This window comes from Camelus ferus, chromosome 10, assembly GCF_009834535.1.
Source record: "Camelus ferus isolate YT-003-E chromosome 10, BCGSAC_Cfer_1.0, whole genome shotgun sequence".
NCBI classification, from domain to species: Eukaryota; Metazoa; Chordata; class Mammalia; order Artiodactyla; family Camelidae; genus Camelus; species Camelus ferus.
Window position 1 is genome coordinate 59,068,687 of NC_045705.1, and position 18,103 is coordinate 59,086,789.

Consider the following 18,103-nt stretch of genomic DNA (forward strand, 5'->3'; position numbering starts at 1 on the left):
TAAAATACTTTATTTCTCAATGTTTCTAGTGTTTTAAATTACAGTAACCAAACAAATATTAGTTCTAGTATTTATTCTTCGTACATTTTAAACCAAGAGTAAGGGTGTATTTAAGGTTTTGGAAAAAAGTTTTTAAAGGTCACAGAACAATTGTAATTTTTCTTGTTGATTATTAAGATTGCTTTGCATGGTTTTAGCTTACATGGTTATCTTTACAGATAATCATGCAAAGCAAGGATGCCTGTAGTTTCTGATTCTCATGATGATACCTTCCTTGTCATAAATTATTTACAAATGTGTTTTTAAAATTCCAAACACACTGGGTTTTGTGGGTTTATTTTGAATCTTACTGTATTGGTATTCAGGTTTACGGCTTGATAAGCAATCCTCTGGTATTTGACAAGATTTCCTTTGTGACCCTGCTTGATAAGAATGAATATCCTACCATCACTGAATACAGGGTTTACACACTTATACACACACACACACACACACACAACCAGATCAAGCATGCTAACAGTGTGGTCATTTATCCTTAATAATTTTTGCCTGCCTGATAAGTCACTTTCTGAAAGAAGACTATTAAAATATCCCACCATGACTGTGGACTTGTCAACTTTTTATAGATCAAATTCTTAAGTGGCTCAATGCATGCTTTTTGAATGAAAATAAATTCAGAGAAAAATTCGTTTTATGTCCTTTGTATCACTTAATACAGAACTGTATGCATGACAAAGATTTGAATCCTGGCTGATTTAAGAAATCTTTCAAGAGCAGCAATCTGTATGGTCAATAACACAACACACTTACTACAAAAGGTGTAGGAACATATCTTGAAAAAAGGTACACAGGAATATCTTTGGCCAGTAAGACTGCAGCAGTGAGTTTAGCAAGCCTAAAAAAAAGATAGAGGATTCACTTAGTCCTTAGCTTACCATACTTTTTAAAAACCAATCTTCCAGAAAACAAATGTTTCATATTACAATTATTATGAATATATATAGTAGCCTACTACAACCAGTTCTTACAATTACTAGTTTTTTAAGCTTCAGGTTTCAACTTCAAAATGTTAAAGAAATAAGCTTTTTTTTTTTTTAAAAAGGAGCTTAACAATGAACAGAATTGACATTTTAATTTTTTCCTTTTTCCTCATTCATCTTTTTTTTCAATTTTTGAAGAAACATATATTTTTAAAATGAGTAAATAAAAGATGGAATGTAGAGCTTGTTGAAGGAGATCTTTCTTGCAGAAGGTTTGGCTGTGAAGGCAAGGCAGGGTCGGGGGAGGTGGAGAAGGGTGTGTGTCAGGGGAGCAGAGTCTGTTTTAGAATGTGGATCTGAATGAGACTGTGGATGCAGGAGGACAGTTGGCACACTCCTCATTCATCTTTTGATGGCTCTTTTAGTAAGAAATAAAACCTGCAAAAGGCAAAAAGACTGGAGGCAAGTGAAATAAGAGACTTCAATAAACACAATATGCATAATTACCTCCTGAAAAAAAGTATCACTATGTCATGATTATCTGTGTGAAAACACTCTAAAACTAATCAAATGAATCTATAATGAGAGAATATAAGCTATATAATTAGTCTTACTTAGTGCCTTTGCCAAAATATTAAAATCATAACATAAGTTATGATGTCATTCTAAATAATAACACTAAAATTTAAAAATTTTACTCCTTTCTGTTTTAAAAACCAAAGGTTATCTCTGAAATGCTTCTATTTCAGCCTTAAAATAAACATTAGCATGTGATCACACTTCTGTTTGATGGTTTCCTGTTTCAGAAATCCTATTACTGGGCATAAAATTTTTTTAAGGTTTTATGACAATCCAGCTTAATCTCTGAAACAATGAACACTGTACCTCTGGCTGCTGCAGCTGCTAGTTACTTGACCCCGGGTGTCATACCCAACGACAAAACCTCTCTGCTTGAAGTCTGAGAAACATCTCTCAAGGTATTTGTACATCCCCTGAAGCAGACAAACACAAAAGATTAGTTCCTGACTAATGCCTGCTTTTTCTACGACTTAAAGTTTATTCTTTTTGTGGGTTGTTTGCAGCTTATTGGCTCCCAAGGAACTGGCTTCCTCTTTTTGTTCATGTTTACCAATGTGGGAACAATAATGTTAATCTTCAAATGTGAGATGATGAACATCTATTTCCTGGAGTTTCAGATACATTTAATACCACAGAAATAACAATGAAGTAACTGTTAAATTCAATATGATACATAAAACATTAGGAAAAAAAGATGGGTCATAAGAATCAGTATGTTAGAAGAGCCTCCCCAAATTGTTTCTTGCCTTAAGGCTCTAGAAAACAAAATTTTGACAATTTTATACCTCACTAAATCATATGATTGAAGCTAACTAAAAGATTTGACCTGTTAATGACATAAACATTTTAAATTAGCAACATAAACCTTCACTAGAACATTTCTTAGGGTGGCTGATCCTATTCCTTTGTTTTAAAATCTCACAGAAAGAAAATCTCATAAACAAGGAAAATTTGTAGTCAAAGGTGACCAAAAATATGAAATGAACTATTTAATACTGAAAATATCAAAGCAATCAGCTAAAAGCACTTAACTATCTTATGAATGATTTGCTAACTTTACCACTTTCATCTATAAAAATAACACTTTGTATTATTATAGTCCTTTTAAAAACTACTTTCACAAATGCTGCCATATTTAATCCCCATAACAGCCCCCAAAAGAAAAAAATGCATAGTTCTATTTTTGTCTCTGTCTTTCGACATCTTTTCCAAAAAAGAGGGGACAAAGTAAGATTGAAGCTCTATTTAATGACTTGTCCCAACTCATTCATTCATTCAACTAACACTGAGTTATACTGATTTGTTGAAGACCTACTATATGGTATGCACAGCTAAGTAACTATGTGGCAACACCAAATGAGGCCCCAGTGACTTCTGGACCATTCTTTCCTGGCTCTTCCAAGTATAATTATTATCAACCTATTCCCTATGAGAGAGAGAGTGAGTGAGTGTGTGTGTGCTTACTATAGTTCAAATTGGCTAGTTTCACTAACTTATTTATATTTCTAATGATGACAGTATCCTAAAATCTCACAGAATCTCATATTATTCTCTGGTGTAAAACTCCATCTTGTCTTATCCCGCTATACCTAGATTCTGAAAAGGGCTAGGGTTTAAGAATCAGATTCCATCTGGCTTTTCCACTTCACACAATGGAATCTCAACTCCTCTAAAAATGTGCACTTTTATAGCAATTGATTTTCAAACACATTCTCTACCCCTTTTTGTAAAGTCAAGGAATCTTCAGTTAACAAGAAAGCTTATAGAGAAACCCAATGTATAAAAAAAATTGAACTGAAGCACTTCTGGACCAGGGAAAGAAAAGGGGTGGGGGCAGGAGGTGGCAAGAATCCTACCTATTCAGTCTCTTGTCATCCTTTCTTCCCCATTCCCTGCATTAGCTCTTGGCTTTGGAGAATTTCCTCAGAACAAGGTTAAAGATGATTTACTGTTTGGCAGTATCGATTAGAACTATACCTACTAAGTAATTCTCTAGTCCAGAACTATTTTTAGTACACACTAAATGCATTTTGGCCTCCAAAGTGGAGTCCCTTGTGAAACAGTAAGGACAATTCACTGGTAAGAGAAGTAATTTGTTTCTAGAGTAAGTTGCATAAAAATGGGGAGAAATAAAACAAACTGTATCATACACTGTCTTAACTCTCAAATGATATGGAAAACCGTGTTAAAGGGAAACATTTTCAACTAAATTTCCCAAATACTCTGGATAACCTTTATCAATAGCCATATGTCAAAATGAGTAATCAGCTTCTTTCTAAGTTTGCTTCTTTGTAGTAAATGAATATGTCAATATCCATTTCCTGGTTTCAAATGCAAAGTAATATTGTCAAAAAGTTGACTATGGCAATGGAAATAACTCAATCAGAAAGTTAGCCTGCGACCTTGAGGATACATAAATGACTCCTAAGATAAGCCTTGTACAAGACCAAAGGTCCAAATTTATTCTACATTTTTAATTTACAAGAAAGTACCTTCCTGGATATCAAAGTGGTTTTTCTTGTTGTTGTTGTTCTTTTTTTTTTTTTTTAAAGAAAAGGTCTAATTTATAAAGCACAAAAATTAGAGTGATAAGAAGTACACATGTAATACTTTAAAATACTAACCTGTGTTGACTGTATTACTGTAAGGTCATTAATATAGCAAAATCCTGCCCCCATAGCAGAACGAAGTCCTGCGGTCCCAAAAGTCATTCGGCAACAAAGACGATCTCGCAGCTCCTTGTTCATCCCATTCCGTAAGAGATTTTCAATTTGTTCTTTTGTTTTGGGATTCTATAAAAAAAAAAAAGTATTAACACTTAATCAGGATCACACGTAGAGTCCTAATATGAAGCCCTTCTGAGGAGCCAACAAATATTATTCATACATTATAAGGTTCTACATTCACTGTAAGTTCCATAGTGCTACTAAATATTAGTATGTACAATAAAACAGTACCTGCCATTTACTGAGTCCCCAAAGAGGCCAGACCCTACTGAGGGTGGTTTACATATCTCTAATTGTCATACTTTTTAAATAACATGGTCAAGATTTTTTTTTTAACAAATTGAAAAACTTAAGAGCTATGGATCCAAAATAAACCTCTCAGCCAAAAATGAATCAATTAAAGTCCATATTAAGTTTTAAAAGAAACATGAAAGCTACTGGATAAATGCCATCACAACATGTCTACCAAATAATTCCTAAACATCTGCAATTGAAAATGACCAGATAAGGCTTACTGCTCTTTAAAGTCACAGAAAACTGTTCAATTTATCTATAGTAAAAGTTGACTATAAAGAAGTCTTAAGTGTTAAATGTGGACTTGGTTAAGAATGAGAATGAAAATTCAGTCCAAACGTGGCTCATGAAGCAGGACATGCCAACATCTTTATTTCAGGACTCTATTTCATTAGCACATACTTAAATGTATTTTCATAAAGCTCAAGGATGCCTATGACTGAAAACAGGGCTTCACAAATGAGTAGCATGTTTCAAATAGAAATGCATTTATAATAAGAAAAAAACTTAAATGGAGTTTTCTAATATCTTCTTTTTAGGAGAAAGAGTCAAATAATAAGAAAATAAGGTGAACCATAACTTCTCTCTTACATACTATACATAGTATGGATTTAGTCCATACTAACTGCTTAGATGGTCTACATCTGGTCTATACAATGATAATGAATATTCAGAATGATAAAAAAGGCACCTGAAAGATGCTAAATATTAGAGCACATTTGTACTTGTAAAGAAATAAAAACATATTAATATATAATTTAATCAAAAAAGCTTTTCTGATGACAGTAGAAATTAAAGCAACCAGAGTATGTGCTACAGACTAATAAGAAGGCATGGAAATTTTGATTAACTGAAATTGTAATCTGCTTAAAATAAATGGATGTTAAAAAAAAAAATATATATATATATATACACACACATACACACACACACATAACTGACTCAAGGAGTTTCCATTTCATAAATGGCACAAAGAGCCTACATTGAAATATGAATAGCTATTAAGAGAAAAATCTAAACAATAAGATTATCTGTGCTACTATATATTATTCCAATGTCTAAGATAACAACAGATTTGATACAGAGGTCAAAAGACTTGAAGAGGGTTAACATTTAAAAACAGGTATAAGAACAACAAAAACTGAAAAGACAAAAATTTCAGTATTATAGAGGGCACAAAGCTGTGTCATTCATTAGTGACAATGAAACTGGGATAGCCTTTTTAGAGTGATTTTCCAGCAACTATCAAAATTTAAACATATTTTAAATATGCCTTTTGGCCCATAGATTCCTCTGACCACAGCAATACATTCACATAAACAAGATCCATTCATACATGAACGTTCACTGCAGTATCTTACTGGTAGTAGTGTTATAATCAATGTATTGATGAAGAGATTAAGATTTAGAGAGAGAACCTAGTAACACTGAGCTAATACTGGAGGTCTAGATAGGATTTGAATCCAGGTTGGTCTGGCTCTAAAGTCTATACCATCTCACTACAAACAAAATAATTATGTAGGGAAGGTTATTAATGCTTCTAATAATTGTAACTCCAGCTACAAAGCAGAAGATATCCCTTTTTATTACAGCTATATAAATATAAAAATGATCCGCCATACATGAATTTTATTAGGTTACTGAGTACTTCCTAATATTTGATTGCACAGCTACTAGAGTAGAGCCTAAAAATTCTATTCTCTGTTATACATCACAACCAGTAGTAATCTAATTCCTGGTTCTGAAAAAGCTTGTAAATTGGATAAAAACTAAAATGGATAAAGAATCATGATGCATTAGACATAAGCAAATTTTTATGGTAAAAAGAGCTAAGTGATAGCGACAGGCATTTAAAACCTACTTTAAGCTCAGAATCCTATACAATTTTATAGATAGACATTAAATTAGATGTTGATGTTATAAACATTTAAAAATATAATTAAAGGCTATCTATGTAGCCATGGTCATCATATATTTTCCATTCAGATAATGAAATTTTGTTGTTAAAAATCTTCAAATAACCATGTTTTTTATAAACCATAATATATGAAGATTCTAAAGAATTCCAAAATTATTTTAAAAATACTGTTTTCACAAGGTACTCAGATTAAATGAAAAGGAAAGCAAAGCAGAAGAGCTTATGAAGTGTTTAAATTTGCATAAAAAGAGGTATATGTACACTTATATATCACTCCAGAAATGCTCCATACAAATATAAGAGACTAAAAATAGTGATTACCTCTGATGGGGAAATCAGGGGCAAACTCTGAGGAAGAAAAGGACTTATCTTTATTGTCCAGTCTCAGTACTGTTTGGCTATATTATGTATGTATTACTTATTTTACGGTAAACATTACAGATATCCATGACAGCTGAGAAAAACCACTACTTGTGTATCTACATGAACACTTTTTGCTTCACAAACTGCTCCTTTTTCCTACCCACACAAAGCTATTAATAAGATCTGAATCTGTAAAACATATATTGGAGCTTTTGCAAATATAAACTATTGTTTGCTTTCTAAATGTGTGCCCTTATTTACAATTCGCTCATTACTTGAGAGTAGGAAAAGCTTTATCAGCAAAAAAAAAAAAAAAAAAAAAAAATTGTTCAACTGTTAAAAAAAAAAAGCACCTCTAAAATTGTAAGTCAGTAGGAAAGTTGATTTACATGCTTTTTAGAAATGTACTTATTGATCTACTATGTAAAATGAAAACTTATTATTTAGAAAGTAAATGTATCCAACCTGAACTAAATTTGCTCTTAACTAGTATATTTTAGAATCCTAATAATTTTAGTACCCTAAAAAAAGTAATGCTGCAGAAAATCTAAAGAGATTTTAGTGACTAAACATGTTTTATACTTCATCAGGAATAAAGCTGTTTGTTTAGTATGAATCAGTAAACTAAAGAATACAGAATTAAAGCCATGCATTATTTTCAAATTTTACCTGTATACCAAAAATTTTCCTTTAGGTTCTAATCTTATGGATTGCTGCAATTTTATATGGCTGAAATGATGAAAAGAAACTGTCTTCTTATATAATACTGTGTGGAGTTTTTAGGGTTTTTTTTTTTCCATATTGTAGGTCCATAAGATATAGAGAACAAACTAGTGGTTACCAATGGGGAGACAGAAGTGGTGAGTGACAAAGAGGGGTAAGGGATTAAGAGGTACAAACTATTACGTGTAAAATAAATAAGCTAAAAGGATATATTGTACAGCACAGAGAATATAGCCAATGTTTTATAATAACTTTAAATGGAGTATAATCTATAAAGTTTTTCAGTCACTATGTTGTACACTTGAAACTAATGTAATATTGTAAATTAACTATACCTTAATTAAAAAAAAATCTCTTCATTGTTCTTGCATGCCTCCGGTTCAGTTTCATTTCCCTGATCCATTTTATTATTCCATTTTATTATTCCATGTCTCCCACCTTAAGTTTTCTGCCCCCATATCCATCATCTGTTTCCTTCTCACTTAACCTTCAAGGTCCAGCTCAAATTCTACTTCTTACCTAATAAAGTCTTCCTGACTTTGAACTCCTATTGCTCTTAGAAACCAGTGCCAGATAGTAGACCCTTTAATTGTTGTTTATATTTAAAATTTTATTTTTAATTATTAATTATAAAGTATACCAATACACTTTTGTTTTAAAAATATACTAATAATACAAATAAAGCTACAGAGATCTTTAACTATTATCCTAATTCTTAGGCCCCTCTTTCAGGAGAGCCAGTATTGTTTGTGATGTACCCTTCTAGACCTTTACCTACATCTACATACTCATAGAATCATAGTTTTGCTTTATCTTTTTATTTTATTCATATGGCATCAAATTGTATGTGATGCTCTGTAACTTTTTTATTCCACTCAATACATCTTAGAGGTCCTCTCAACACATGTAGATCTATGCTATTCTTTTCAACTGCCGCAGTGTACCAGTTTATTTATCCTTTCCCCTACTAGTGGGCATTTAGGTTTCTTTCTAATTTTTACCTGCATAAATAATGAAATATTTCAGAGGTAAAATGACATGAGAAAATTCTGAAGCAGAAACCACAAAACAAATCCACTACTTACATTGAAGAGATTTTCTAACAAGGTAGGTCTGGTGAGCTGAAAGCTAAGATACCTTTGCATCTGAGAAGCACAGTATTTTTCATTTACATTATAATCTTCATACTCTTCTGGGCATTTCATATGACCGTTTCACAGTTTTGTTTGGTAAGATACAGGGCTCGTTAAATTATCTGGTGTAAAATATCCCATGCAGGATTAGATACACTACCATTTTCTCTATTAAACTCCCAACACCAGAGGGCAGCAGCCTTAGTACTAATTAGCAATAATTCAGAGAGCAACTGATGAAAAAAATACTCCTTTAGTAAAATCTACACTAAACTACTAATCAACATTTATTTTGGGGGCAAATTATTTGTCAAATACAGTGGACGGTATATGAAATAGGTAAAAACAATTAAATAAGCAAAACATGCTCTCTTTCTCCAAGGATAGGCGAAAGAAATCAAATTTGGATTATCTAGGGAGGAACCATGAAAATCTGAGCTAGTGGAACAAAACATTTACATTCTTTGGTTAATTTAATGTATCTTATAAATATAATTTGGGAGAACTAAATAAAGATAAATTCCTTTCCATTAGATTCTCCAGGCTTTCTGATTTTTCAAATAGGAGGAAAGGAGATGTGGAAAACAATTTTAGATTAAAGATATATCCAAACAGGCTTCTAATGGCCTTGTAGAAAACTTGAAGGAACTAAACAAAAATCCTTTGTGAAAGAAAAAATAGGGCAAAGACGACCCCAAAATAAAAAGCAGAAGTAGCTAGTCTATTTTGTAATTTTCAGGTGAGAAAGAAGAAAGCAGTTTGAAATAAGAATCCCTTCCCTTTCAAGTATAAACATTTAAAAAATCCATAGACTTTAATTTTTAACAGTTTTAAGTTTACAAAAAATGAACAGATAATACAACGAGTTCCCATAAATCCTCCCATCTCACCCTAGTTTCCTGTTAACATCCTGTATTGGTGTGGTACGACTGATCCAATATTGATACAGCATTATGAACTAACATCCATAGTCTGTGCTGTACAGCTCTATGGGTTTTAACAAATGCACAATGCCATATAGTCACCATTATAGTATCATGCAGAATAGTTTCATTGCCCTAAAAAGCCCTTGTACTCCATCTACTTCTTCCTATCCCCTAGTAACCCTTCTTGAGCTTTTTACTCTCTCAATAGTTTTGCCTTTTCCAGAACAACATATAGCTAGAATCATACAGTCTGCAGCTTTTTCAAAATGGCTTCTTTTCACTAAGCAGTTTGCATTTAAGATTTCTCCATGTGTTTTTGTGGCTTAATAGTTCATTTAAAAAGAATTGAAAGCAGCATCTTGGAGAGATACTTGCACATCTATGTTCATAGCAGCTCCATTTATAACAGCCAAGAGGTGGATGCAACCCAAATGCCCAAATGGGTGAATAAATAAACAAAATGTGGTATATAAACATCATTCAGCCTTAAAGAAGGATGTCTTTGCCACATGCTACAACAAGATAAATCTTGAGGACATTATGCTAAGTGAAATAAACCAGTCACCAAAAGACAAATACTGTATGATTCCACTTATATGAGGTATCTAAAGTAGTATGGTGGTTACCAGGGACTGGGGGGGAGGGGGAAAAGAGGACTTATTTAATGGGTATAGAGGTTCAGATTTGCAAGATGAAAACATTCTGGAGATTTGTTTCATAACAATGTGAATATAATTAATGCTATTGACCTGTACACTTAAAAATGGTTAAGATAGTAAATTTTGTTATGTGTTTTGTAACCACAATAAAAAAATTAAATTTTGTGTTTTGTCTTCAGGTTTGTCCTCACAATTGAACATAATGGAAGTACTAGGTTAAGACCATCTAAATATTGTTCACTCTATCCCCAGCAGTGAGTTTGGATAAAATTTCCTTCTCTCCAGGCCCACCTTGTCTTTCCTGAAGGTACTGAGATCAAACGGATTTTTTTCTTAAGCTCCATCAATTAGTTACTCAAAATCATGCCCCGTTTTAGTTTGCTTCATTTCTGAACCATAACTTGTTTATTCAGGTCTTTTTTCCTTCCTTCCTCCCCTCCCTCCTCCCCTTCCTCCCTTTCTTCCATCTGTGGATAACTGCTTTTCTTTTTTTGATGTTGTTGTTGCCAGAAATAACATGCCATCTTCATCATGCCATTAACACCTTCCAGCTTTTTATTATTTATGGTGTAGACGTTGCATTCTTTTTCAAGACACATTTCTTGAAGCCCAGTGTTCATCTCACACATTGTTGTAACATCTGGGATTCTTTACATTGGGCTCCTGGGGTAGTTCCCTTATGTCAGCTTGCTTCCCTCATATTTCCTATTTCCTTTCGTTGTAGGTTTCCTCAGCTTACACTTTTATATTTTCTATTGCATTTGGCAGAGGGTGGAGGGATACAGTCTTTCTTTTCCCCTTTGACTTCTAAGAGCTCATTCTTGTTCCTTGTTCGTAGCATCTTACTTTATTTGATAGAATAATTATCTTAATTTTAAGATTTTAAATTCCTAAGTTCCCTTACGTACCTCAGCTTTTTTCTTGGCCCATTGCTTTGATTATCTTATTTTCCATGCTGCTTGTTTTCTTTATATAACTTGATCCTTGGTTAGTCACTGATATCCACAGATTTTTCTGGGAAGCTGGCATAGGTTTTCTCTTTTTTGTACATATAGATATGTTTTCTGCCAGTCTCTTCTTAAATAGAATAGCCAATCGGGAGCTCTGTGTTTGTAAGGTGGGTTATTTTTCTAGGAATTTTGTTAGCACTAATTACATTATGTAAACTTTGCAAAGAGTAACTAAAACTAATAGCATAATGAAAGTTAGGCAGAGTACAATGTGAGTGAGCTCTCATTTTTCATAGCATGTATTTGACAGATAACATCTAATATAAATCAAGGAAGAGCGGTACTAGCATATTATTTAGTGTTTTGATGATAGTCATGAGAGTAACTAAAAACAAACAGTTAAAAATGGTTTCTACGGAGCAAACTGAGGATGATAAAAAGCAATTAGGAACACTGCTTTCCATATAATCTCTTTGTACTATATTTTAAAATCATAAGCATGTATTTCTTTTCAATAAATGAAAATAAATTTTAAAATAAGATGTAGAAACTGAGGAGCAAATGTAAGAAATTTGGAAATAAAAAGGAAAAATGAATTTTATTTCCAAAAAAAAATAAATCCAGACCCTCATTTATCTGTACTAAATTTCTTGGACAGAGGGAGAATGTTGTTGCCAAGGAAACCAAAGCAACTGTTGAGCAGCAAATTCAGTTCTTTAAAAAAATTCCATGACAATTTATTCTGCAGGATATTATAGTCTATTCCATCTTTTACAAAAGCCAATAAAATGGTTTTAATGAGGTCTGTGAAACTTGGTTTATGATATTGCTAACATTTACTAAATATTCAGGTTACAGAGCCTAGTACAGTGATAAGAAGACTAGAGTAAAGGTCAGATGACCTAGGAATCTAGTCACAAGTCTACCACTTAAATGCCACATGTCCTTGAGCAAGTCATTTTCCTTTTCTAAGTTTCTTAACTTGTAAAAATGGGAATAACTACCACACAGGGTTGCTGTGAGAAGCAAATGATTAAGGCCATTTTATAAAGTTTGAAGCACTACACAAATAAATTCAAGTAATAAGCTTGAATATTTTCAAAAATTAATAAAGCGGTATGTTTCTTCATTGATTAAATGGCAAATTATGTAAAGTATTAGAAAAATGTGAACAACAAATGTAATATAGACTAGTATCGTAAAACTTCAATTGAACTAGGTGGCAGATCCAAGCTCTGGTCCAGGCTCTACCACAACTGAATAAGTTCCACAACTTCCTTGGGTCTCTTCACAATGAAATTGGACTAGACGACCTTTGTAGAGGTGCTTCATGGTTGTGTTCTCCATCACACAATGATGACTTAAAAGGAAATTCATTCACTACTTAAAAAAAAAAATCTGGGCTATATTTTGCTTGAAAAACTGTCACTGCTAATGTTTGAAAATCACTGACTTAGACTGAAATCTTTTATTTCTGTTTTCAGGCATTTCATAATCCTAAGCTAACTAACCTATCTTACCTTTACATTCACTCTTTCTCAACCAGACCTACATTCTGAGGCCAGAGTACTCTATATATTATTTCTCAAAATGCCATGGCCAATTCCTGCCTCCACATTGTTTTCAATCCTTATTAGCTCCTGCTGCTGCTACAGCTGGCTAAGCAGCTCTGCCCTGAGTCCCGAACCACTCCCCACCCACATATTCATACACTCAAACTTGGCCAGGGCTTAATATCTTTGATAAGACTGTTTTCAAAAAGTTAAAATTTATAGTATATCAGAAACAGGAGATAGTTATGTTAAAGAGAACCTGGCTTCTAGGCCAGCAAGACTTGTCTGCAATTTGATAGAATGTATGAAAGCATCCAAAGAAAGAACTAGGAAGGCAGCAGGAGCCTTAGCTCTGAAAGACAGAAGAGGAGAGTGCTGTAGAAGAGACATTTGTGCATTGCCTGGAAGAGAGACACTTTGATCCCTGGACTGGTTGGATTCCAGTGGTAGGATAGTCCCATCACAGAGATGAATGCATTCACCTATTACAGGCTGATGCTGTTAAACATTTATGCCATATATCTGACTCCCATCTGACTCCCTGTGATTTGATTTCATAATCACTAAAAATCTTCTGATTCTTTGACTTCTCTTATGGTGCATCTAGAAAATGCCATGACTAGAGACAAATCCATTTATATTAAATCTGTACCATAAATTAATAAAATAGCTTTCTGAATTCAGACATCAGCTTCTGTGACCTTGAGCAGGGTGAGTCCATTCTGAGACAAGACAGAGTAACAAATTAGTCTGAAGGTGAAGGAACCAAGGGTCAGATTCTGAACTGTAGTAAACAGAACGACAAAATGCCACTCCGCAGAAACTACAAGGGGTACCAAGGACTGCCCCAATAAACACCCTATCTTGTCATACTATTTTCTTTTTAACACTAACATACACTTTTATTTATTCAAGGCCACTAACAACATACTGATGCCTTTCTACAACCTAGCCTACATGCCTTTCTAACAGTTTTTCTCTACGTACCCTAAGCTATAGCAGAAACAAATGTTCTAAGTATACACTTTAATGTTTCTATCTCTAATTGGAATATTCCTTTTCTCCATGTTGATGAGTTTAAATTTTAACTAATTTTGAAGGTTCAGCACAAATGACACTTTTTTCACGAAGACTTTTCAAAAAACATTACCCACCAAGGCTAAAGCTAGCAATTTTGGTGACCTAAGCAAGTAGCAAATCACCTTCAGATCAACTTATAACTTATTACTATGTGCCTCACCAGAGTCATTAAGAATTAGGGTATTTGTTAGGTTCTTTTTTTTCCCCCACTAAATAGGTATTAACAGGTGTTAAATTCAGTTTCTCAATGCTGTAAGACTACATATGCCATCAACATGTAATGTAATAAATGCTGTAAGTCCAATCTATTATTTTTCTACATTTCAGTGCCCTAGGACATCACAGCCTAGCTTACCTACACTATCAATCTACAGTAGATACACCTTTGTTTCCTAATTTAAAGTATTTTTGCCCACTAAGAGAGGGATCAGTTAAGTAAATATTTATTATTTTTATTAAATAATTATTAAAATTATTTAAATCTACTTATCTGTTGAGGGCACTTGTTACTTGCTCCCTGTAATATATTTGTGAGCTTTTGTTTTATCTTCCCTTCTATGCTCTTTGAAGACACGATCCATATCTATTATATGGATCTATTATATATATCTATTTGTGTCTCACACAGGTTTTCAGCCAGTGAATTATTTACAGAGGGCACTTTAAATATAAATTAAGAATTTCTCTTCCACTTTCAATGAAGGCTCTCCTCATTCTTTTTATATATATCCCATCTTATTGTCTTGGTTGACCATTCCAGTCCACAGGTCACTTTTAAACTCCTATAAAAACTGACTACCTATATACCATTTAATTCCCACCAATACTACCCTAGCATTATTTTTTTAATGTGTATATGTATTTCATAGTCTTTTTGTGTTTCAGTATATCCCAACAATATCTAGGCACAGCATAGACAATTAATATTAATTCATTCAGCCAATTTAAAAAAGTCAATCAAGACACTCATTAGGAAAAGTGTAATCAAAACTGGCACCTAAAGAGAACAAAAGATCTAATCGATGGCAATGAAAAACAAACTCCTATTGTTGAAGGGGCAAAGCCTTTGACATGCATAATAGTTACGAGTAAATCAAATTGTGCTGGCAATCTACAGGTGCCTGAATTTCATAAATCTTCCTTTCACTTTAGGGAGACATCACATTCATTTACTGACAGCAGATGGATTTAAACAATAACAATTAACTATATTAAACATATAAAGATAACATTCATTTGTAATTTGGTTTTCCCTGCTGCAAATATTGATACAGTCGGTTTGTAATATATATAATTTCACAGCATGCTAAGCCTTACCTCTTTTATTTCCATTAGGCTTCCTTCTCTTTTTTTTTTTTATTTTTATTTTTTTAACATTTTTTATTGATTTATAATCATTTTACAATGTTGTGTCAAATTCCAGTGTTCAGCACAATTTTTCAGTTATTCATGGACATATACACACTCATTGTCACATTTTTTTCTCTGTGAGTTATCATAACATTTTGTGTATATTTCCCTGTGAGGCTTCCTTCTCTTTAATGGACTAAAAGCAGAAGAGCAGTCTTTGAATCTTCACATCTTTTGTATCCTTCCACAACAAGGAACTATATTCACAGCAATAAACACTGCCAAAATGGCTTTAAAGTTATTTGCATTTTGTACATCCTTATGATAATTAGTGGGATACCACAGATTTTGCACACTTGGTTGAAAAAATATATATGGTCATATGCTACAATAAGGGTGTTCTGTAGTTCAGTGTCTCAATCAGAACACTCCAGAGTCTTGCTACTCAAAGCGTGAGCCACAGAGCAGCAGCATTGGTACCACCTGGGAGCTCATTCTAAGGCAGATTCTCAGGCCCCATCCCAGGCCTCCTAAATCACAATCTGCATTTTAAGATCCTTCAGGTGATCTCTTGTAAGCACTTCAAAGTTTGAGAAGCACTGGTTTAGACTCCAGAGGAAGAATCCAAATGTCCAAGAAACATGACCAAGTAAAACTAATTAACTCATAATTGCTTATTTGTTGGTCTTCCTTAAAAGACTAGCTAGGCTTTTGAGGGCGGGAACTTTCTAGCTTCCTCATCACCAACGTACCCTGGACATAACAGGCCCTGGAACATTACCCAGCGCTCAAGAGATTTTCGTTTGTTTGTTTGAATGCATGAATGAACAAAGTGAAAATAAAACTTTTTCTGTACGCTAATAATCCTTTAGGAAATTGTATAACATGATTTCACATATTACTATACTAATTCTTTAATTCACTGCTATTAATTACATGTTAAATATGTTACCTTCTCTACTTCAGCAAATGCATTTAATGCACTCGACAAAGCAAAAGCTCGGACCATCTTCCTCTGCTGGAGCCACCAGGGGCCTCTTTTTCAAGTGAGATAGCTGCATTTTAATTCTAGCTCTCTCACACATCCACCCCATATGCCTGCACAAGATGAAATCACCGCAACAACTTGGAGGGGGTGGGGGAACTGAGGAGGAATGCGTAAAGCAAAAACAATTCTGTATCAGGAGCATCATATGAAACCTGGAAAACATGATTTTTGGAAGAGGATACTTCCAGAAAATAACTCCTGGCCAGGGAAAGAAAGAGATCCCTTTACGTTTCTCTAGAGCAAAAGGTGATATTAAAGAATACGAGGGAGTGATAAAAGACCAGCGACTACCTAGCGACGGAAGGTGGAAACACACCAGACCAGAATTAAAACCAATAGCAGCTAGAAACGTACAAGAAGGGTACAAAAAAACCACTTCCAGATTTGCAGAGTAGGAAGTCAAGGGAGAAGAAAGGGGAAAGGAAATATCTCCATTAAGGGTATAACTTAAGATGACGATTTTATATTATTATTATTATTATTATTATTATTATTATTATTATTATTATTATTATTATTATTATTATTATTATTAACATACACTTGCGGGGGGACAGAGATGAAGGGAGGTTGCAATTTCGAGCACTGCAAAAGGAAGGGACTACAGGCGCCCCTTCCCAGCTCAGATGGTCCCAAGGAGGCATCCCAGGCATAAGTGGGTGGCAACGCCCGGCTCCGCTAGTCCCAGCCCCGTGGCCTGAGCCATCTCCTCCACAGCCTGCCGAGCACCGGGTGGGGACAAGAAAGGGCGTACAGGGTGTGGGAGGGCGCGAGGGATGAGGGGGAGATGCCAGGCTGACCAGGTACTCACCTTGTCCCAACGGAGCCACTGCCCGATGGCGGTGTCTAGCTGAGGGTCTCCGGTGTGGTAGGGGGCGTGGAGCACGTTGGAGTTCAGGTCCCCCTCTGCGTTTTCAGCCATGGCAACCAGAATGGGGTGTGCGAGCCTGGACGGCGGACGAAGACACAGGGCCGGAGGGGCTAGACGTGCGCTCACCAGGGTCCCGACGCCCCCTCCTCACTGAAGGGCATCGGAGACCAACCGCAGGGCGTTTGTACCAGCTCCTGCCGCGGCTTCGGGGAAGCAGGAAAGTGGGGGACGTGCCTGCTGACTCTCCAACTAGGCCAGGTCCTGGTCTCTCTGGGCAAACGGACTGACGAGGTCCCGCCGCGAGAGAACAACACTCCCAGATGTCTGGGTCGTGGCGGCCGCCGCACTCGCCGCTTTAGGCCCCGCCCCCGGACCCACCGGCCCCGCCTCTACTGGTTTAAGCCCCTGGGGCGGGAGGCGCGAGCCGGGAAGCGCGCTCCTGACGCCTCCCCAGCTTCGCGAGTTAGGACTTGCCGGGTGGTGAGGAGTTGGGGCCCGGCTTTTTATTTTTTAATTTGCCTTTTTCCACGTGTTATTATCCTCCTTACAACCCCCACGCACTCCCACGCGTCTCCTTTTCTCGATCAGTTGCCACAGTCACCACCACGTACCCCTCCTCAGGGCTCGCTCTGAGAACGCTCGGCGCGCGCGAAGGCCCCCTCTCGTTTCTTCTAGGGGCACGCGCCTGGCCGGAGGGTGCGCGGGCGGTCTTCGCACGGCCTCACGGGAGTTGTAGTTCTTTTCTTTCCCCAAGGTGTGTAGAGACCGCCGCAAACACTACGACTCCCAGCTGCTCCGCGCCCTCCTTTTTCTTCAAGGGAAAAAGATATACCTCGAGGCTGTTGCCTACAGACAACGCCCTGTCCGTGTTAGGTATGCTGCACGTTGTGGCCCTGCGCTTCCATTAAGTTAAATAGGGACTAGTACCGTAGACGGACAACTGATATCCA

At 35.5% G+C, this 18,103-nt stretch overlaps 1 protein-coding gene across 1 annotated transcript in view; it reads right to left on the reverse strand.

The window, feature by feature from the left end:
- Positions 1-17,843, reverse strand: part of PGM2L1 (phosphoglucomutase 2 like 1) — a 37,697-nt gene extending 19,854 nt beyond the window's left edge. The window contains 5 exon segments of the mRNA XM_006181585.3: positions 811-895; positions 1,866-1,972; positions 4,184-4,351; positions 17,094-17,229; positions 17,765-17,843. Coding sequence (XP_006181647.2) covers positions 811-895; positions 1,866-1,972; positions 4,184-4,351; positions 17,094-17,204 — 471 coding nt within the window. The 5' untranslated portion in view covers positions 17,205-17,229; positions 17,765-17,843.
- Between the last annotated feature and the right edge of the window lie 260 nt (positions 17,844-18,103).